This window comes from Colias philodice, chromosome 17, assembly GCF_061535455.1.
Source record: "Colias philodice isolate Cphi_HAF_F1 chromosome 17, ilColPhil1 Martin Lab GWU primary, whole genome shotgun sequence".
In the NCBI taxonomy this organism is placed as follows: Eukaryota; Metazoa; Arthropoda; class Insecta; order Lepidoptera; family Pieridae; genus Colias; species Colias philodice.
The window spans coordinates 3,007,423-3,029,962 of record NC_143102.1 but is presented as its reverse complement, the minus strand read 5'-3'; the positions used below and the strand labels follow the sequence as shown (position 1 = coordinate 3,029,962).

Below are 22,540 nucleotides of genomic sequence, written 5' to 3'. Positions count from 1 at the left end.
GAACTATGCGGGTTTTTCTTTGACTGCGCGGGCGATGCCGCGGGTGGAAAGCTAGTATATGATATTTATTGGGTCCATGCTATTCTTGATGCTATTACCTATAATTACACGTCTGTTATACAAATAAATGAGACAAGTAGCTTGAAGGGTAAATACTAAATAGTTTGATTTAGAAAGGCACTATTTATTATAATATCAGTTACTTAAACTAAAACACAGTTTTATTTTGTTTTGCTTTTATTCTTAACTTTAGCCTTAGATCCTCCCAATTTTTCTTCAAGTAATGCTATCCAACCTTCATACTGTTTATTGTCTTCTTCATCAACTTCATCACAGAACTGATCGATATCTTCATCTTTTATATCATTTTCGTTTATATTTACAAGTGATTTATCATCATTCTTATTTGCTACTTGACTAGTACTAGTATCTTCATGTGATTCTTCCACGACTTCACCATCATCACCAAATTTAATTTTCTTAGGTTTTTTTGCATCATTATTCTCGTTTTGCACGTTTACATTTGATTTGTTTCTCTTTTTTCGTTTCTTTGTTTCGGTGCTATTATTTTGAGGTTCTACATCTTTTGTGGGTATTTCATTACTCTGTTCATTATTTTGTTCTGCGTCTGATACTTCTTTTCGATTTTTATTTTTTTTACCCATTGCGTTTGTTTGAATTAACCGTTATATATATCTTATCTGAAATGAAATAAGACAGGTTTTAACTTTTAATAATTAAATCTCATTATATAGGCCTCAATAGCATTTTCAACTAAAAACAAGGAGGAACTTCTCTCAATTCGACTTTTCTTGGCTTTGTTAGTCAATCACTTTCAACTGAATGAACCGATTTTGATGGTTCTTTCTGTATTTGAAAACTGGTGCCACAACAAACAAATAAAAAAATATACAGTCGCATTGAGAACCTGTTTCTTTTTGAAGTCGCTTGAAAATAATATATAATATTAATATTCAAAATTCTTGTATTATATACTCGAACAATAATTGTACAGAAATACCATCTTTATCTTCACTATCACTACATAGTATAAAACAAAGTCGCTTTCCCTGTCCCTATGTCCCTTTGTACGCTTAAATCTTTGAAACTACGCAACGGATTTTGATGCGGTTTTTTTTAATAGATAGAGTGATTCAAGAGGAAGGTTTATATGTATAATAAGATCCATTAAGTAGTGGAGAAGTACTGTTATTTTTGAGGTTTCTAATGTGATGTCGTAAAAAATTACATTTATTCCGCTTACATTGCAAACGCAGGCTGAACCCTACGAGTTTTATCAAAATAATGTACTAAGTATTATACACATTGAAAAGGTCTATAGAAAAGTCCGCGATGGTATATGTCTATCTCTTATGGATAACCCACAATAACTTTTTTTTGTCATTTACTTTTTACGACAAATAATGGCTAATTTTCGAAGCGATTTTAACCAATACAGCATTAATCCTTAACCAATTAAATACCATGGATACATTGTTCATTTAATATAGATCTATATGGCCCTTTACACCGTATGATTTAAGTGAATATTTTCGAAGATATTACAGATTTAAAAATTGCGGGACGTAGCGTTTGCGGCCGCCCGGCTATGTATTTTATACCCGTGCGATGCCGGAGCGGGCCGCTATATTTTTATACCTATACAACGTTCACAATTTTTCTGTAGTGTATTTAGTATCAGCATTGCACCCGTGCGAAGCCGGGGCGGGTCGCTAGTCTTATATATAATAAAAATAATAATAGTTTAAAAAAACTAAAAAAACACGCTTTTAGTTCGGTTTTCTATAAAACGCGTGTTTTTTATTTTTTTTAACTATTATTTATTTTATCAAATTAGTGTATTACTGTATTGTCATCGGTCCTAAATAAATCTACAAAGTTTGAACGAAATCTGGCCGTTAAAAGTGGGTCAAAATCGCGCCCAAAGAAGTCGGTTACAAACATACAGGTGAAGCTAATATAAAGCGTGTAATAAAAATGAATCCTAAAATGTGTTGGTAAGCGCATAACTTGAGAACGGCTGAACCGATTTCGATAATTCTTTTTTTATTATATTCCTTGAAGTACGAGGATGGTTCTTATGTAGAGAAAACGTAAATATGTACCACGGGCGAAGCCGGGGCGGACCGCTAGTGTATTATAAAATTGTAACTTAGATTTTAGAACTTGATCGTGTTTGTTACAATGTAACAAACGGGGTCATGACCAAAAAAACCGTACATTTAAGTATGTGTAAAAAAATGAAAATAACTAACCATTCCATTCCATTATTATTCATTCTCATTCTTTTTGGAAGCAATCAATGACCTTTTGAATATTTTTGTAGCATTTTAAAGCTAAAATTACACAAATATATGAAGATCAATGAATCACGTCTCTATTTTAATTTGAGCAAATATACAAAACCATATGTTGGAATGCGATGTAATGCTAATATTTGGGTCAATCAATTTTTAAAGGTCCCGATCATAATTTTCTCGTATTTTTTTTTTAACTTAATTTTCAGCATTTTACTATTTCATTTAGAAGATAATTCTTCGTAGATTAAGATTATATAGGCAGCAGTGATGTTGATTAAATACATTTGTGGATTTAACTTCACGAACCGATCTATTCACGGGAAATAATGTCCTTTGGACAACTTACACAATAGTACTTTTTTAAATGTTAAATTCCCTTCAGAATTAAAATAAATTCTTCTAATATTAAATAATAAATAATATTTTGATATTTGTTCTATTTACACCCAAAATACGAAATATTTTTATTAAAATTGAAACGAATGATGTCTTTTGAACAACCAAACAATGTTTCATATATAAAAAAGTTTCAGTAAAGCGGAAATAGTGATATTTTTTACAAAAAAACTATTAAGGCGAGGTTGTTACATATCGTATTATTGATTTTACTTAATTAAAATGAACTGATTCTCGATATAACTGAATGAATGAAGTATAATGTGATTTTCATATGGGGACATCTTAGTCGTCTTGATTTTTGAAATGTTAAAATTACAATTAAACTAGACATAAAATCGCGTAATAAAAATGTGTTCCCGAAACAGCCGAGTAATAAACAAAATATGAACTATTTAACTGTTAAAGTATAAGTTTTATATAATTATTGTCCTAGGGACAACCAAATTGTCCATGGTACAACCACTTTGGTTGGCCAAGTGACTGGTTGTCCGCGGGACATTTTTAAAATTTTGACCCGCCAAGCAAATACTATTGTTATTTTATATATTAATCTCAGCTCACACTAAATTATAGACGAAAGCGCATCTCGTGTAGTATAATTGATAACAATGCATCAAGTACTTATGTTTTAATCACAGTTGTCTGACGGACTGACAATAAAGCCACCCCACACTCACCAACGTTGCTCGGACGACTGTTGCCGTGATTTTATACAAATCAAAATGGCGTTTGAGCCCGACAGTTAATTATTGTGTTTAGCTTGTTGTTTAGGAATCTACCGCGCACTCTGTGTTTTGTTTCCATAACTAAATTACGGTTGTCTGTGAGACCTGTGCCATGTAGATGATTTATGGGGACATAAGTAAAATGCCTGAAAATCGTATTATATCCAATAAAAAAAAAATTATTTGTATGTTTTTATGTCAATAATCCTTAACTGAAACAAGAAGTGTATTTGGTATTTATGGTCGTGATAGTATGTGTTCGTGATGCGAAGTTTTTTAATGCATTGTAGCTTGGGGACAAATGTGATAGTACTGGAAAATTGCATTTAGTCTCTGGACAACCATGAAACTACGCACAAATTAATAAAACAAGTAAAATATTGTTTACAATAATGTTAGAAAATATTAAAAAGAATATAATTAAAACCAATTTAACTCTTTATGATTTCATGTTTATTAATTATCGTTCAGGGACATGATGCGTGTACCGTCGGACCATTAAAAGTTGATCGACCCATTTACAGCTATGTCGGATAAACATTCGAGATGGTAAATAAATCAATCATAATCATGAATCCACTCGGAGGGATGTCCAACGATATTAACTGTCGTTATACTTGTGGCCTTGATTCGTTTAATCTCGACGAGCTTTTTATCCAATAAAACAGCGTTTAGAGAAGTGTTGATCTTAATGCATTTAGAAAAGAGTGCTTTTGTATTTATTTGAACGCAACAAAACATCTTTACATGGAAGTTAGAGAACCAATTATATACATGTATGTATTTGGGTACATAATTTTTTTTTGTTTATCTGTGCCTCCATTCGCGCCAATCTCAAAACCTCTTTACCGATTTCAGCAATGTTTTGCGGTATCTTTACTCAAGTGTTGGCCTTTTTTTATTCAATTTAAGTATAAAAAACTAGATTTCCGCCATCTGCAGCGGCTTCGTCCGCGTTTTCAAAGATTTCCGGGGTAAAAAGTAGTACTTATACGTCTTATTCTGGGTATTCAGCTACCTATATACATACCAAATTTCATTGTAATCGGTTCAGTAATTTTACGTGAAAGAATAACAAACATCCGTCCATCCATCTTCACAAGCTTTCGCTTTTATAATATTAGTAGGATTATATTCACGCGGACTGTTACGCGGTAAACAGCAAGGGTTTTCTTTTTTATAGAACGAAAAAAAATATTCTGTCTATATCTACGCGTTATGATATCTTCCACGAATCCGTTTAAAAATAAAATGAGTCTCGTAATTAAAATTGCGATCCACCTACTATAAGTAGGTAATTTATAAGGAAAACAGTTAGTCTCAGTCGCTATTATCACATGGAATATATTACATATATTGTATTTTGTCACAGCCGATAGATAATATTGTACTAAATATTATAATATGTACTAATTTTTCGCCTGCAGCTTCGCCCGCGTAGTCAAAGGAAACCCCTTACCATTCCCTATGTTAAAAACTATCAAAGTTACGCGCTATGTGTGTGCCAAATTTCATGAAAATTGGTTCAGCATTTTTTGCGTGACGGAGTAACAAACAACAAACATACCAACTTTAGTATTTATAAGAATAACTGTCCCGGCAAACGTTGTTCTGCCTTACTCTTATCAATTAGGTAGGTGTATGAAAAATAGATGTTGGCCGATTCTTAGACCTACCCGATAACTAACATTGTGACACGGGAATTTTATAAATTAGAAGATAGAATAACACACTTTATCGTGCAGCCAAGTGCCAACATAACAAAATATGTAGTACATATGTCACGGCTAAAGGTAGGTGAGAACATAAACTTAAGATTAGCCGGCTAAACTTAGGTTTATTTTCGACGAGGTGTTAATGTTAGTTTGTTCTATCTTTAGCCGGCTAAACTTAAGTGTAACCGCAGGCCCGTGGCTAAAAATGTCGGGGTGGGTAGATTTGGTTAGCGCCGGGCCGGTGGAGGGCTTGAGGGGCCCGCACAGTGCCAGAAAACACTCGCCCTGTTCCTTACATGTATTATAGTAACCAAATCTACCCACCCCGACTCAGGGCAGAAAGCTGGTGGCTAGGTTAGGTTAGGTTAGAACTCTTAAGACCCGCACGAGCCGAGCGAGCGCAGCGAGCGTGCTGCGGCAGCAGCCGGCGAAGTGCCAGAAAACACTCGCCCTGTTCCTTACATGTATTATAGTAACCAAATCTACCCACCCCGATATTTTTAGCCACGGGCCTGCGGTTACACTTAAGTTTAGCCGGCTAAAGATAGAACAAACTAACATTAACACCTCGTCGAAAATAAACCTAAGTTTAGCCGGCTAATCTTAAGTTTATGTTCTCACCTACCTTTAGCCGTAACACATACAATAAACGTTTGTGTAATAAAAAAAGGGTAGTATTTAAACGAGTGACTGTAAATTAAAGTTTTAGTTATCAAAAATAATTAATTGGGGTAACAGAATTACTAAGTGAGCGACTGACTACGAGCGATGAAAAATTAATAGATCAGCAACTAACAAACATTAATTTGCGTTACATAAAATACAAAAGGAGCAGCTTCATAATATTTGAGCGACCTAATATTAATTGTTTGAGTGACAAAATTACGTCTTGTATTATATTCATTATTTCTCATATGATTTAAATACTGAGTGGCATTTTATCTTAATCGAGGTATTTCGAATAGAAAAATCACTTTGAAAAATACTATAATGGACAGAGTAGGTACTATCAGTTCAATTTGTTTTTGAAAGTTTTATCAAATAACTATTTGAACAATTTATTCTAGTGTTTTAGTCGCTCTAGATGAGCGTAATTTAGTCGCTCACTTAGTAATCTATTCGCTCAACTAGTAATTTAGTCGCTCATATAGTAATGTAATCACACAGTTAGAATTCTAATATATCAAATGGATTAATCACAATCCTCCTTTAGTACGCTCAATCTGTATTTTATTATCAACTAATAATCGTTGCTTGTTTAGTTTATTTGTCGATTACTCAAATTCATACCGCTCAAATTATTAAATCAGTATCTCATAATCAGTCGCTCACTTTATTTTCAGTCGCTCGTTTTATTATTCCCCATAAAAAAATAACAATAATGATTTATTTTAGAATTTGGATGATTGGATAATTTGGCTTTATAATAAAGGGAAAGTTTGTTTAATTAAAATCATTTAACTACCTAGACACATATGAAACTATACAATACAAGAAATAAATGTTTTATATCTACGCCATTATTTAGGCGTTAAAGATAAGTACTTATTATAGTTAATGAGGACACTGAAAGAACGAAAGCAACTTTTGTTAGGTACCTACCTTCTTACATTCTTTCAGTTTATTATATAGGTACTAACTAGGTGTGCGGTGCGATTTCACCCGCGGCGGACGACACCGGTAGGTATACATATCGAAATTTTCACGCGGTTCCGCTTTTTCAGAATTGGCTCGGGTTGAATTGAAAGGGTAAAAAATAAAAAAATATAGCCACTGTTAATCGACTCCGCTAACGGCCGAAATTAATAATATATCCGTAATCCAAGATTTAATTCGATCGCAGATATTTGCATATCTATGGATCGATCTCCTATCCGCGTCCCAATAACGAAAAGTGACAAACCATCGTTATGATATCCGGAGATATCAAGATATCCGTAGATATCTTTTCCCTCTTTGACCATTCCGTTTTATGCAAAACCAATACTTGGATGCATCGTTTATTTCTAACTTAAATTTCAAAAATAAGTATTACACGTATCTATAATAATTATTTGGTACCTACTTTTTACTTTTGATGTATTTATTGGGCTCTTGGAGTTTTATACAGGTTATATTATTACCAATTTGAAATGTGATAAATCCTAAAAGATCTGTATAAAACGGAACGTCACGCCTGCCTGTTTTTGACAGATGACATGCCCGCCAAAACGCCTTCTACTGACGCAGGACGCTCTTTTTTAGGGATGGCGATTCTTTACGAAAAAGATCGATTTTTAAATCGATTCGAATCGTAGTCTAATGAATCGATTCACGAAAAAATCGAGGCCTACAAAATCGATTCTTAAAAAATCGATCTTTTTTTCAAGTTTGCATTTACAATGTAAATTTGTATCAATTTTACTAAAAACAAGATTAATATTGCAATTAACGATATCTTATCAATAAAATCAGGGAATTCAAAAATAACAATTATTTTTATTACCGTATCAAACTATAAGGATATCAAACAATAACAGAACAAACTGAAAATAATAGCGTCAAAGTGAAAAATAAGAAGCGCTTTACTTATTTACTTACCTTACCTACTCTCAATTAGTTATTATTTCGCAACAAACACTACATGAAAATCTGATGAAAATCAATTATCAATCATGAAAATACTTATATTATGCTAATAACAGTATTCAATAAACGACAACAACAAATGAATAATGCAAATTGCAATATCAATCGTCACAGATTATAGATACATAAAGTCAAAGACTACTAACGTAACTTTTTTATTAAAGAGAGGCGAGTAAAGGATACTAAACATACAGCCATCTCGCGAGTTTATGAGTAGTTAACTCTTTAACCGGCAGCACTCTTATAATTCAGGCACATTCAACTAAATGCAAATAATTGTATGGTTTATACCAAAACAAAAAAAATCGAATGTCGATTTTCAAGGGTGATATATCGATTCAGTGAATCGATACAGTACTTCATATCGATTTAAAAAATCGATATTTTCTGCTCGAAAAATCGATTCTTCGATTAATCGATCTCAGATCGCCATCCCTACTCTTTTTTCGTTGTATTGGTTCCGACGATATCTGTTCATAACTTTTATAGTATAAACTTTCTGATCATTTTGTTAAATTATATTCATTGATTTACATAGATTTTGTTAAATAGCAATGGACTCTGAAGTGGTAAGTGACTTTTACGCATCCGTACCATTAATAATTTTGTTTCTTGGTAGTGACGCCAAATATGTTCGAACGCATTTTTTGTAAGAATATCTGTTTATTTTAGGTTCGAGGCAAACCTCTGACGAAGGATGAGACAAAATTATTGCTGGGCTTAATTGAGAGCAGCCCAATAATTTTGTCTAAAACAACAAACGCCGCCAGCAACAAGATGAAAAATGAGGAGTGGGTCAGCCTGACACACAAATTTAATGCCACTGCCTCTTTTTGTCGTCGATCACCCCAGCAGCTGCGTTTAAAGTGGGAAAATTTAAAGAAACTTGCTCGTAAACGCAGCACAAAAATTAGGATGAATCGCATCCAAGTAAGTGTTATAGAAAAATTTTTCATCTTTGTTTGAAATTATAGGTACTTATTACGTATAATGTTAAGTAATTTAGTACATAGTAAGTACATCAGTTTATTATTTTCACAGACTGGCGGTGGCATTCCAGAGTACATTCCCCCGGATGACATTCTGGACAGAGTGGCCGATTTACTGGGGAGTACTGCAAGCGGCTTTGTTGTGCCATTTGGTGGTGACAAAGAGGAAGGAGTTTTTGTTTGTACTGGTGATGGTGGTGGTGGTGGTGATGGTGGTAGTGGTGGTGATGGGGCTGGGCAGGCTAGGGTGCTGCCGGTAGAATCAATACCAGTGTTGGTAGACACGGGTATTGGTACTACCATGCCAGTAACCGTATATGATACAAATAGTACTTCATTTCCATTATCTATAGTTAATGGTACTCTTATATCAGAAAAACCTATAGATAATGCCACTAACCATGAAGCTAGTAAACTACACACACCCAAGAGGCTTACATTGAGTTCGCCTAAAATAGGTAAATATATTACCATTCATTAATAATAATTATGATCATTGTATCCTATAATTACTATAATAGCCTAATATTAGTCTAGTGGTTACTATCTTTGAGTATAGAATCAGTAGATTCATGCCTTCTGGCTGGTATTTATATCAAAAACCAGCTGACACTTGCTGCTTCAATCATTTCCCCCCATTTTACTCCCTGAAGAATAGAATTTTCAGACATGTTTTCTTGATGAATATGTTTAAATAATTCTTGTAGTTATAGATAGTATTATAAATATTTAAATATGTTATATATTATATTTATCAGTTTTCTAGTACCCATATCACAAGCTATCACTTACTTTGGGGCTCGATTGCAATGTGTGTAATGTCCTAATATATTCATTTATTCTAGGTAATAGTAGGTCAAATATTAGCGTAATCCATCCTGTCCAGTGGTTTGAGCTGTGCATTGATAGAAAACAGATTAATTCTCTGAACTAATCACATTTGACAGGTGATGGTTTTACAAAAATGTATTGGGGAGCATCCTTTCTCTTTTGAAAGAACCTTAATCCTAGGCTTAAGATGAAAAGTATTATAATATCTTGTGTAGTAAAAAAATTAATTTGGTTTGCAGGTAAGAAGAAACTCAAAAGTACGGATGGCAGTAGTTCTGCTCGAAATTTAGCAATAGCAGAATATTATACTGCCAAAAAACAATGCTTAGATGCTAAGAAAGAATTTATTTTATTACAGAATGAAAAATTAAAATTAGAAATTGAAAAACTTAGAGGTGGTCAATGAAAACCATCAATGAATTCTGTAATAATATTATTATGATAGCATCTAATCATAGTTTTTTGGTAGCATACAGATGGTGTATGAATTCATTTTTGTTTCTATGTGAATAAAAAATAAAATATTTCAATACTATAGTCTATTCTTTTATTTCAAAATTAAAAATACTACATTTTATATTTATTTTGAAGTAGGTTCTGTAACTACACTTTTTGAAAGATCAATAGGTATGTATAGGCACATACATACCTCATAAAAAAGGAAATAAAAATTTAAAATAACACAGACATGTTAAGATTAACTTAAATATACTTTGCAATTATTAACTACTATACACAGTAATCAAAGTAATCAATAATTGGAACTGAATATAACTTGTGTATCTACTACATAATAATTATTACAAACAATGGACAATAAATAACAATCACAAAATAATGCCTTTATCCTAACTAAACTTATCCTAACACAAAATAATTATTTATAAGATCTGCTCTTGTTTGTACATCTTGGGCTTCCATATTTGTATTATTTTCTTCATTGGTACTATTTGTAGGAATGTCCAAGTCAACCTCAGGAGGAACTTCTTCAATACTGTTACTTCTACAAATATTATGAAGCACTGCAGTGGCAATAACTATTGACTGGGCAACGGGCAATGAAACCCGCAGTGTGAGAGCCACAACAGGAAATCTTCTTTTCCACACTCCGAACGTCCTAGAATGTTTTGGTTTAAACCAAATAATACTAATTATTATTAAGGTTGAAAGTGTGTAACAAACAGATAAACACAAACACTCCTTGGAATTGCTCAGTCAGGCAAAAAACAACATAATATGAATAAATTTAAATAATATATTTACCACCTTATTCATAAATGTTCAAAAGTGCCGGAATAGCGATTAACTGTTTTGTCTCTTTCCTTCAACTATCAAATAACTGTTGATAAACAAAGACAAAACAGAATATAACTATTTCACTGATATTGAATGTTTATGAATAAGGGGGTTAGAATTACATGGAATATTACCTTTCAATTGTATTTCTGGTCCTAATGTGTGCTTCGTTGTACCTGTGTTCAGCTTCAGAACTAGGGTTCAACAGTGGTGTGAGTAGATAACTTCGATTTGGATAGGCACTATCTCCAAGTAACCAGCGGCCATCATACTGCCCTGCATCACACTGAGCTGTAAGAATGTTGAATTAAATTTAAATTATTCATTAATCATTAACAAAATTTCTAGTAAACCATAATACACAACCTCTGAGAATGGAATTATTGAAAATTGTTGCATCATGGGTGGAACCCGGCCAGCGAGCAACCACATTCATCAGTCTCAAATCTGCATCACAGACTCCTTGAATGTTTAATGAAAAGTAACCTTTCCGATTTCTAAATTCCTCACCTATTAATAAACCTGAAAATTTTTATATTAGTAGACAAGAAATTTACAAGCAATGATTAAACAAAATGCAGTAAAATTATAATTACATACATGGTGACTGTATACGTATGTGAGTGCAATCAATAGCTCCAAGAACTCTGGGAAACTCTGCAATATCATAAAATTTTTCTGCACTTCTTTGGTGCACAAAAATGTATTTATCATATAAGTGGGCTATTGCATATGAAATATCCCGGACTATTCTGCCTGCTGTTGACTTTGATACTCCCACAAAGTCAGACACAGAAATCAGCATTGTGCCTAATGCATAAAACCTTAAGGTCAGCAGCAGTTGATGCAGTGGTGAGACTCCATGATTTCTGGAATAGATATTGTTAAATTTAAGTAGGTATACGATTAATGCAGTTTATAAGATATGATTATTTTTAACCCACCTTGAAGATTTTACACGCACAGCAGGCATAATTTCTGTCAACAGAGAGTTTACTGCTGATTTCGATAACCTAAACCTAAAGGTAAACTCTGCATCATCCAGACTCTGCATGTAGTTCACCCTTTTCATTCTTCGCACAGAAGCACGACGTGACTGTTCACCAGCATCATTGTCGGTATCTGTATCCCAGTCTGATAATTGAGCTAGGACTTCCATATCACTGTCACTATCACTAGAACTCGAGAATATTGCCAAATCCATTACGTTTTACGAATAAAATCTACAGATTCAACCCTAGAATCTGAGGAAAGTCTAAGATCAAGATTAAAGATTGTTTACACCGATCGATCGAAACGTCAAACGCGAGAGATATGTTATTGACACGCTCAAACTGCCATTTTCGAACAGAGGTCTATCTGTAATCTGTGATCCGTCCTCCCACAGATAGATTGGTTTTTGAGATTGCAATTTCGATCCACGGATTGTTTATTGGCACACTTAACTTAAAATCCGGATCACATTTTCGATCGAAAATCTGTAGATATTAGATTGGATTGAATATTAATTTCGGCCGTAAAAGAATTCTTTGATGTTCACGCCAAATATTGAATCCTCATATTATTTGTATTACTTCGACTATTGAGCGTTTGTTTTCGAGGTCAAATGATAAACAAAAAACGTAGTTAATAATATTGTATTGTACATGTATGTAGGTACATACATATTATGTTCGTAATTATATGTATTTGTTTAACCTACTAAAGTAGTAAGTAGGTAGATATACAGGGTGTCCCACTGTTGGTATACTAAGCTCAAAGGAGGTTATAGTTTTGCATACGCTGAGTACGTATAAAATAATTAAAAAATTCCAGATTCATTTTTTTTTCAAATAGATGAATTCTCAAAACTCTATGTGTACACCCATAACAAGCGAGCCGCCCAACTTTGCCACCAGCACGTGAGCTATCGTTTAAGATTATGTTTTCATAGATAAAATGCTCATATTATAAGAGAAGCGGTATATGCCGGCTGCGCGAAGCTAGAGAAGAAAACATGGATTTTAAGGAAAAATTTAGCAAAAAATTTTGGACGTAATTTTGTTTTTAAGTATTTTTTACGTGATCAGTGTATGCAAAACTACAAGTTCCTTCGCGCTTAGTATACCAATAGTGGGACACCCTGTATATTTATTCTTTAAATTATTGAAACGATAGCACAAATTGAAACATGTGTTCTACAAGTATTGGAAAATGACGTGATGTAAGTTTATCAGTAAAATACTTTGTAAACAAACAAAACACAATATTTTAGTATAAGATAAAAATATGATGATAAAACCTCTCCACCAGGCACGATATCCACTTATTGCTTCCACCTCGCGATAATAAAACAATTTCTATTGTTATCTTAAATACAACAAGTCTGGGAGTTATTTATTAGTTTTATATGCAATAAGTCTAAGCGGCGATAAATATATCCATCGCTTGACGCTGACGAGATATGAAACATACCTACAATGTCTTTACGTAACTAATACGCTGAACGGCGCGGACGGCAAGCCGGCCGCGGCGCGACCCCCGCTTTGATTGCAATATTACCGCAGTCAGTAATTTATTCCACCGCGGCAACTCGATAGAGGCCCGTCTAGCAATGCTCAGCATTTAATTTTAAAATATACAAGTAAAAAATTAAATTCAGAATAATGGCAGAAAAGAAATACGTTTTGGGTATGGACATCGGTACAACATCAGTGAAAGCGTGTGTTTTCGATCCAGACACAAAGGAAATAGTGGCTAAACAGACGAAGGATACCGCGGCGAATATACCCAGTGACCAAGGGATCGAAGGAAACAAGCAAGATGTGCCGAAAATAGTATCAGCTGTTCATTACTGTGTTTCGCGACTTCCCAGAGATATATTACGGCATGTGACAAAGATTGGCGTCTGCGGCCAGATGCATGGTGTTGTTTTGTGGAAAGACAGGTAATTACAGTGCAGATATTAGGATCTACTTTAACGAATGCAATGCAAAAAACCATGTACATTTTCATTCAACACTCCTCATTATTGGCGGTGATAATGGCTATGTAAATATTTGTTATAAGGGTGTTTTTTGTGTATTTCTTACTGTTTTCGATAAAGATTCGAGGCGGGTAGCTCAGATTAAATATTAAGTAGAATATAAACAAAATTTACTGCGATAAAAACATCGTATTTTGGTATTTAATTGATCGGACCATTTATTATTAAACAGAGCTTAAATTTCATTTATTACTTTTTACAGGGCATGGGAAAAAGTCGAAAAGGATGGAGTCATAAATCGTTTTGAAGCAATCAAAGAAAACATGTCAGCTCTGTATACCTGGCAAGATGTGAGATGCAAGCCAGATTTTTTGGATTCCTTGCCAAAACCTGATTCACATCTTAAGTGCTATTCTGGTTATGGGTGTGCAACATTATTATGGATGTTGAAATATAAACCAGACAAGCTAAAAAATTTTACTTGCTCAGCAACTGTGCAAGATTTTGTTGTGGCAATGTTATGTGATTTAGAAACACCTATTACATCTGATCAAAATGCTGCCAGTTGGGGCTATTTCAACACAGAGAAAAATGAATGGAACATTGATATTTTGAAAACATTGGAGTTTCCAGTAAACCTTTTACCGGAAGTTACGAAAAGTGGTCAATTCGCTGGAAAATTAAGTAGCTCTTGGAATGGAATCCCAGAAGGTACTCCTGTGGGTGTTGCTATGGGTGATCTACAATGTTCGATATTAGCAACATTGGAGACTAGAAATGATGCAGTACTGAACATATCCACATCCGCTCAACTGGCTATTGTTGTTGATGGTATAAAAGATATAGGCTGTCAAACAGTGGAATATTTACCTTACTTTAGTGATACATACTTATTAGTAGCAGCCTCATTAAATGGGGGTAATGTACTGGCCACTTTTGTGAAGATGTTGCAACAATGGATGCTTGAATTTGGATTCCCTATACCGCAATCAAAAGTATGGGAGAAATTAATTGCTTTAGGCTTAGATGCACCTGCTGGCACTACTATGAAGATTTCTCCGTTACTGCTGGGAGAAAGACATGCACCAACCGCTAAAGCAGCAGTAGAAAATATAGATTTGTCAAACATACAGTTGGGACATGTATTCAGATCTCTATGTGATAGTTTGATTGACAATTTACATTTTATGATGCCCAAAGAGATATTGAGAAATGCAAATATTAAGAGAATAGTAGGTAATGGATCAGGTCTGTCAAGAAATAAGGTTTTACAGAGGGCTGTGGAACATTACTATAGTTTGCCTCTTGAGTTCACCTGTGGAGGTGATGCGGCCAAAGGGGCAGCTATAGCTGTTTTATCAAGTGCATAATATTTATACTTTATTATTATTTAAATAATAAACAATTTATCAAGCCACTATAATTATAAATATACAGTGTATATTCGAAGAATTGGTTATTAATTAAAACCTACTGAGTTCTTAGTACGGTAATTTAATGTTTAAAAAACGTGTAAACCTTTGATGATTCTGTTTACATCCCTAAATACATTTTATCTTTTCAGATTATTGTTAATAAAACTGGGTGTAACTTATTTATTTCTGTTAAATATTGATTAATTTAAATTGCTTACATATCAACATAAATATTATATTGTCGATAAGACGGTAAGTCAATGATCATAGTGAGGTTAAATTTGCACGTGTAAATAAATACGAACCTGTTATCAAAATGTGTGTCTTCATAAAACTTTAATGAAAAACTTTTAGATCAATACAAAATTCGTTATGAATTTGTACTTGTCGTAGTTGTCGTAAAATTCCGAGTCGAAAACGAAATACAATACAACCACAGCAATACATTGAAATGAAATATAAACAAAAATGTTATTCAATATTCATTGGCATTTGACACGTGACAGTTGACAGCACTTGATCAAAGCACTTGATTTATGATTTTAATTAATATTAAATAGTGATAAAATATAAATTACTCCACATTGAGTTAGGATGTAACACGAATTCAAGAATTCCACGCAAAATAAAAAATATATCAAAAATCAATTTAAAGGTCTACGTATTATAGACCACTAGTGGTCCGCCCCGGCTTCGCCCGTGGTACATATTTCGCAATAAAAGGTAGCCTATGTCCTTTCTCGGGTATCAAAATATCTCCATAGTCCATACCAAATTTCATGCAAATTGGTTCAGTAGTTTAGGCGTGATTGAGTAACAGACAGACAGACAGAGTTACTTTCGCATTTATAATATTAGTATAATCATAATCATAATCATAATCATTTATTCACCATAAATACAAAATTAAATACATAGAAATAATTATCTTAATTAATTAAACATAAAAATACAAGGATATTATAATAGGACCTGATGATTAAAAAGATAATATGACCTGCAGACCTACACTAAGACAGCTTGTATCGTAGGCCTGCAACCCTTCCTGATTACACAATAAGGTATAGTACGACATAAAAGAGATGAAATTAATTATTTTGGAACTAATTCGTTTTTCATTACCTGGCAACCCTGAATTGGCAATGTAGCTGTCAAGTTGAATAAAAATTAGTTGTTTTTTTCGTGAAGTGGAGAATTATTGAGATAAAATTGTTATTTAGAACAAGAAATTTAAATAAAAAAGGAGACATCACGAAAAAGGTTAAACGTAGCGGTGTCCGTGATGTGGTGTATAAAGTTTTTATTCGGTGTTTGTCCGAATTTCAAGCTGGAAATTTATTGACTGATTTGGAAAACGTTTACAAACGTACAGCAGAATATACCGGTGAGATTCCATTTATTTTTGCTCAGTACTACGTAAAATAGAATATTCCATTAGTGACGAGTGTTTAATGTATGTATGTATGGCGATTATTACGTTTTCGCAATTAAATTTGAGGTTATTTGTATGTAAACAAAAACTAGTTTTTATAGTGCGACCAGCACAATTTGAGTCAAGAAGTTATATCCAATGACCAATCCAACCAGCCTCAAATACTCTTTCAAACAAAAATACAAAAAATATTTATTACATGAGTTTAAATTCCAACCTTAGTTGTGTGATGGGTTTAACTTTTACTTTGTTTACAAATATTTTATATTATGTAGGTATATGATCTATCTGTCTATATTATGTATTTATTATTATGATTTAATTTTAAACATTTATCTATTTATATGTCATGTTAAATTATCTTAAGTACATGTTTTTGCTCTTATTAGTTTACATTATATCATAATATTATATTTTTGAGCGCACTGCCGCTCCAATCGCTTCAAAGAGGGGCCACTGAAAATCAGTGTTGCAACAGCTGCGTTGCAATTTATGCTGAGTGGCTACCATTTTGGCTCCACTTCTTAATTTTATATCTTTTAATTTAGTTATATATATTTTAATTTTACTGTGTTTGAATTGTATTGTCTTAATCTAATTGTATTGTGTGCGTGTTATTTTTTTGTGGAGTCAAATAAATTATCTTTCTTTCTTTCTTTCTTTCTTTCTTTCTATTAATCAATCAAACCATAAGAAAAAAAAATCATATTTACTGTATCATATTTACAGATACTGAAGATGCCCCGTACCCTCTTGCCAGTACTTCGAAACAGAGTGATGATCAGTCCTTTGAAGGAGTAGAATATTTAGATTTTGATGAATTATATTAATGTACAAAATTTATCTACAAAAAAAATAAAAATATGTGGTTTTCAAATCGCCTTGTTTTTTTCTACCCGACGGACCCAGAAAGAGGGTAATGTGTTTGAGCTGCATGTATGCTTGTTTGTTTGTATGTTTGATTCTATGTGCGCCTCTGCAGTCTAAACACTTGACCGATTTTTATAAAATAACTAATTCCAAATACATTTAAGTAAAATTTGACCTAGGTAGGTCAATTAAAATACTAATGTATTTTTGTCTTAAATTACACTATTGCTACAATGAAACAATTATAACGGTTTAAATCGCGGTATTTATTTTAGATTATATTATATAGATTTTTGGATTTTTATTCTATAGTATCAAGATCGCTTGCGTCGCAGTATCAGTGTTGCTATATGAGCGACGGTGGCGCCCTCATTTATTTTCATCTCTTTTGTGTCGCACTGTAAGTGGTACTCATTATATTTCAGGTATTAAAATTTATCTGATATTATCAATCAAAATTATTTATACATAAAGATAAAACATTATTTATACATATTAAGATTAAATTTACATTTTTATTTATTAATTTATAAACTAAATGAAATCTGCGCCTATATTAACGCCTTTATTTATAAATGTGTAACTATGTGTGAATATGTGTGTGTGTGTGTGCGTGCGTGTGTGTGTGTGTGTGTGTGTGTGTGTGTGTGCGATTTGTGGCAAGACAGAGAAAATGAGGAGCTTCGGAACAAAAACCACTAAATCCACTTTCTAAGATTTTTGACAAATCGGAAAAAACGTTTTATTTCTTTGTTTTTTTAGGTAAAAGAGAGTAGAAAATCTTAATATATCAACATTAGCAACATTGTTTGGTGGCCAAATCAACAGATTCGTGTGTGAAGTAATAAACGAAAAAAAAAATAAAAAAAAATGGATATAGCGGTTTTTGCTTAGACTTACCGGATAATATCCGGATTTATCGTTTTTTGAAAAAATCAACTAAGGATTTATCGCAATGTGAAAAAACCATTAACATTTTTGGTTAAAACTAAGTATATGAGGAATTAAATAATTAAAAATTAAAAATTGCTATATCGGTTTTTGTCTCAACCTTATAAAAATCTATCAAATTTATGTAGGATTTATCGGTTTCTGTTAAGATATCAATTTTCTTTTACCTCATCAGTGGATTTATCGGTATCTGTATAGATCATTTAACTTGAAGCGCATTTTTCTACTAGATTCATCGGCTTTAGAACAGATTCAATAAGCTTATCATGTAAAATTATGCAAAAGCATCGAAATTACAAAAAAAAAAAAAAAAATACAGCATGTCGTTTATCGGTTTTTGTTCCGACGCTCCTCAAATAACATGGATCAGACAATAACTTTAAGCATTCTCTCAATAGCTTCATAATCACACTCAATCAACCAGTTTCTTATGGCACTGTTGGCATCTCTTATGGACATCGAAGGCAGAGCTACAATATCTTTGGCCATTCTATTGTATATGAGAGGTCCAAGAAATGTTCTGCAGCAATAGGTTAGTAGTGGCTTACATAGTGCATTGTAGACTTTAATTATTAGGTCACGATCTGCGACTTCTCGGAGATTTTTAAAAACATAAATGAGCTTTCGAATTCTCTTACTTAGATACTCAATGTGAGGTTTCCAGCAGAACCTGCTGTCTAGGATAATTCCTAAGTACTTGATGGAGGTGACGCGTTCCAGTTCAGGACATGCACAGGAAGAAATTTGGCAGCTCAGATGTGCCTTCAATGAAATTTGCTCAGAACGATTACGCGTTTGGGAGAAAAGTATGGATTGTTTTATCACATATTATGCAATAATTCTCTTAGTAAGTAGTATAACTATTAACTACCTTGATCTATTATCAATATCACAGATCAATACCATTTAATTCAATTCAATATTTTAATTTAAGGCAGTTTTTTGCAATACCAATCAGCATGTATTCAGTCATCCTCAATGATGACGTCTCAATTCTCATATTGACACTTGACAGTTATATGATTTTTTTTATAGTGGTCTACGTCAATATAAAATCAAGATTTACTTTATACCGAACGAATATATTAAATTTTTTATATATAATTTTAGTTAATTAAATTTACACCCAATATCGCAACTAAAAAAATAGAACAAAAATGTTTTAAAGATAAAATAATAACAGTGAATTTTAAAATTGTGTCAGTGGATATAAAACGTACGCAAATATTATTTATAGTTAACTTCGTGACATGGAAGCAGTAAAAAAGTCTGACGATGTGGACGTTGCATCGGCCGACGGCAATTTATTACAACCTCCTAAAGAAATTCCAGTGCATGCTAGAAATCCTCTAATGAAAGTCCGCACTTATGTTTTGGCGCTGCGGCCATGGTCTCTTAGTGGCAGCTTACTTCCGACTTTGTTGGGTGCCGCCTTGGCATACCGGCTTCCTGGCGACACTGGCTTTAGCTGGGTAACTCTACTGCTAACTATGTGCACTGTAATACCAGTTCACGGTGCAGGCAATGTAGTGAATACTTACTTTGACTTTGTAAAGGGAATAGACAATCGAAAGTCAGATGACCGGACTTTAGTTGATCATATTTTAAGTATTGATGAAGTGGTGTCTCTTGGGGCAATCCTTTATATGTCAGGATGTGTATTTTTTGTATTGTTAGTAATAACGTCGCCAGCTCAAATGGAACATTTGGCACTTGTCTATTTTGGAGGACTTTCTTCGTCGTTTTTATACACGGGAGGTATAGGTTTGAAATATATAGCACTGGGTGATATTATTTATCTAGTCATTTTTGGGCCTGTCTCAGTTGTGTTTGCATTTTTAGCTCAAACAGGTAGAGTTTTGTGGCCTATATTTTATTATGCTGTACCATTAGCTTTGAACACAGAAGCCATTCTACACAGTAATAATACAAGGGATCTTGAAGCAGACAGCAAAGCAGAAATTGTAACACTAGCTATTCTCATTGGAAGGACTGCATCTCATCTGTTATATGCATTCTTATTGTTTACCCCTTATATAATGTTTGTAGTGGCTTCAGTGAGGTGTTCATTCTGGTTCCTTCTTCCGATGCTCACTCTGCACCAAGCCTTTGAAATTGAAAGAAGGTTCCGTTGCCCTGAGACCATGCAATATGTGCCCAGGCAAACAGCTAGATTAAATTTCTATTTTGGAATGTTATATGTAATTGCGTGTCTATTTGCCTCCCGACTGCCTTTTCTTATAAGAGAATAAAACTAGTGTTATTTTTAATGGTGTGTACTTAAATTGAAATTGTGAGTGAATGCCTTATTTGTAACAATAATTGGTACTAACTTATTATATTTTTTTATATTTAATATGAATAATTTTTACAAAAATCATGAAAATCTATGTATTTGGATTGGAGTTCAGAATAAATAGTAAAATACATATCAAACATACTGTTAATATTGTCTTCTTTTTTAGCTTATTCATGTGGGTCTGCAATATTAATATGCTTTAAGTGTAGTTACAACGATAATTTGTTTGAAAATATGTGTGCATATTTATAAGGTGGTCTGCCTTAAATGTGCTTAGAACATTAAGCAGCTGTAAAATGATTAAGTTTATATAAAGATGTGTGTACAAATTGTTTTTGGCAAATATATACCTAAATCTTAAGTTTTGTTGAAAAATTAATAAATTATTTAGTATATTTAGCTTTAATGTTTTGTATGTTTAATCAATTACATTATTTTCCTGAAACTGAGATGGAAATTGAAATTGACTTAATTGTATGCAATATAATATTGTCAAGGACAATATTCATTCACGTGTTAAAAAGTTCAATGTTATTCTATTGTGCATATTTTTATATTATTATACTATATTAATATGTCACTTCTCTCAAATGTAATCTCATTGCTACCTCGTAATCTACAATTTAATAGTGTACAACATGGCTAAACTAGACAAATCTTACAATTCACTGGAAAAGTACCTTTGATCAATTATAAACTAAATTGAGCATCACAAACGAAACAGTTCGAATAAAGTGATATATAAGCAATAACTTACATTTTTATATATCATAACTAGATTTAATGTTGGAAAGTTTTAAAACATCTTGAAGTCATAAAATGAAAACCATATAAACAATTACATGCCTTATCATAATGCAGTACAGATCATTTGAGTTTGCAATTTATTGACAGTTATATCTTTTGAAACATTATGAGCATATTCACTGTGCAATAAATAAAATGTAATCTATGTTGGAAATGAAGACTTTCTGTACTTAACATTTAGTTATTAATTGTTCAAGGGTATCTTCAAATAATTCAGTGAAGACCTTTGAGACTAATTGCTTAAAAGTATCATAATTATTCTTGAGAAAAACAGGCTAATAAAAAGCATTTATAAGCATTTTTATGTCATAAGATTTATTAAAATAGGTGATAATTCTATTAATTAAACCATATTTAATGAGGATAATGTTGATAAATTTACACATTACTGTGAAACTTGGATGCAGTATTACAACTTTTACCCAAAACATAAGGATGTTGTTGACACTGCACATATTGGAAGTTTTGAAAAAAAAAAAACATTAACTACTAAGAGAAATTATAAAAAAAAAAATGTGCCATATGTTGTGGCAGGTATTTATCTTAACTTTGCGTATGGAATATAGATAAAAAATGTGTTTATGAAAGCAAAAGTTGATAGAATTATCACTGATAGCTATAAGTAATAGATTTTTATACCTTCTGAATTCTTTAATTTTTGTCATTTTCGTTAAATAATTTCAACAAACTGGATTACAGGTATCCCTGTTCCTATAAGTTGGGTAGTTATCATAGTAAATGGCACTTATTAATATTTGCAATATTAAAGAGTATAAGTATGGATTCATTAGTCATCTTATATAATATTATTATGTAACAATTTAAGAAGGATTGACAATAATAATTTATTAGTTTAATTAAGGTTGTAAAATATATAATTTCAATATTATGCTTATT

General features: G+C 32.6%; 4 protein-coding genes across 7 annotated transcripts; 3 read left to right on the top strand and 1 right to left on the bottom strand.

Annotated features, from left to right (window-relative positions):
• Positions 1-219: 219 nt before the first annotated feature.
• LOC149480919 (uncharacterized) lies at positions 220-15,718 on the bottom strand. Of its 3 annotated transcripts, none has more exons than XM_089705482.1 (2): positions 15,590-15,718; positions 220-701 (listed from the first exon to the last, which is right to left on the bottom strand). In XM_089705482.1, the coding sequence occupies exon 2, from the start codon at positions 663-665 to the stop codon at positions 222-224; it is 444 nt and encodes a 147-aa protein (XP_089561608.1). In that variant the 5' UTR covers positions 666-701; positions 15,590-15,718; the 3' UTR covers positions 220-221. The 3 variants fall into 3 exon arrangements, with proteins under 3 accessions (XP_089561608.1, XP_089561609.1, XP_089561610.1); XM_089705483.1 differs by lacking the exon at positions 15,590-15,718 and adding an exon at positions 13,186-13,332; XM_089705484.1 differs by lacking the exon at positions 15,590-15,718 and adding an exon at positions 6,851-6,915.
• LOC149480921 (uncharacterized) lies at positions 8,227-10,143 on the top strand. 2 transcript variants are annotated; one of them, XM_089705480.1, is made up of 4 exons: positions 8,227-8,357; positions 8,461-8,718; positions 8,830-9,235; positions 9,848-10,143. In XM_089705480.1, the coding sequence occupies exons 1-4, from the start codon at positions 8,343-8,345 to the stop codon at positions 10,012-10,014; spliced, it is 846 nt and encodes a 281-aa protein (XP_089561606.1). In that variant the 5' UTR covers positions 8,227-8,342; the 3' UTR covers positions 10,015-10,143. The 2 variants fall into 2 exon arrangements, with proteins under 2 accessions (XP_089561606.1, XP_089561607.1); XM_089705481.1 differs by having other exon boundaries at positions 8,233-8,357; positions 8,443-8,718.
• On the top strand, positions 13,413-15,321 carry LOC149480920 (sedoheptulokinase-like). The gene is made up of 2 exons (XM_089705478.1): positions 13,413-13,830; positions 14,132-15,321. Exons 1-2 carry the CDS (start codon positions 13,550-13,552, stop codon positions 15,237-15,239), a joined length of 1,389 nt encoding a protein of 462 aa, XP_089561604.1. The 5' UTR covers positions 13,413-13,549; the 3' UTR covers positions 15,240-15,321.
• Positions 15,719-19,576: 3,858 nt separating the features above from the next.
• Positions 19,577-22,532, top strand: heix (UbiA prenyltransferase domain-containing heix). Its single transcript, XM_089705759.1, has one exon. It carries the CDS (start codon positions 19,788-19,790, stop codon positions 20,787-20,789), a length of 1,002 nt encoding a protein of 333 aa, XP_089561885.1. The 5' UTR covers positions 19,577-19,787; the 3' UTR covers positions 20,790-22,532.
• The last annotated feature ends 8 nt before the right edge of the window (positions 22,533-22,540 follow it).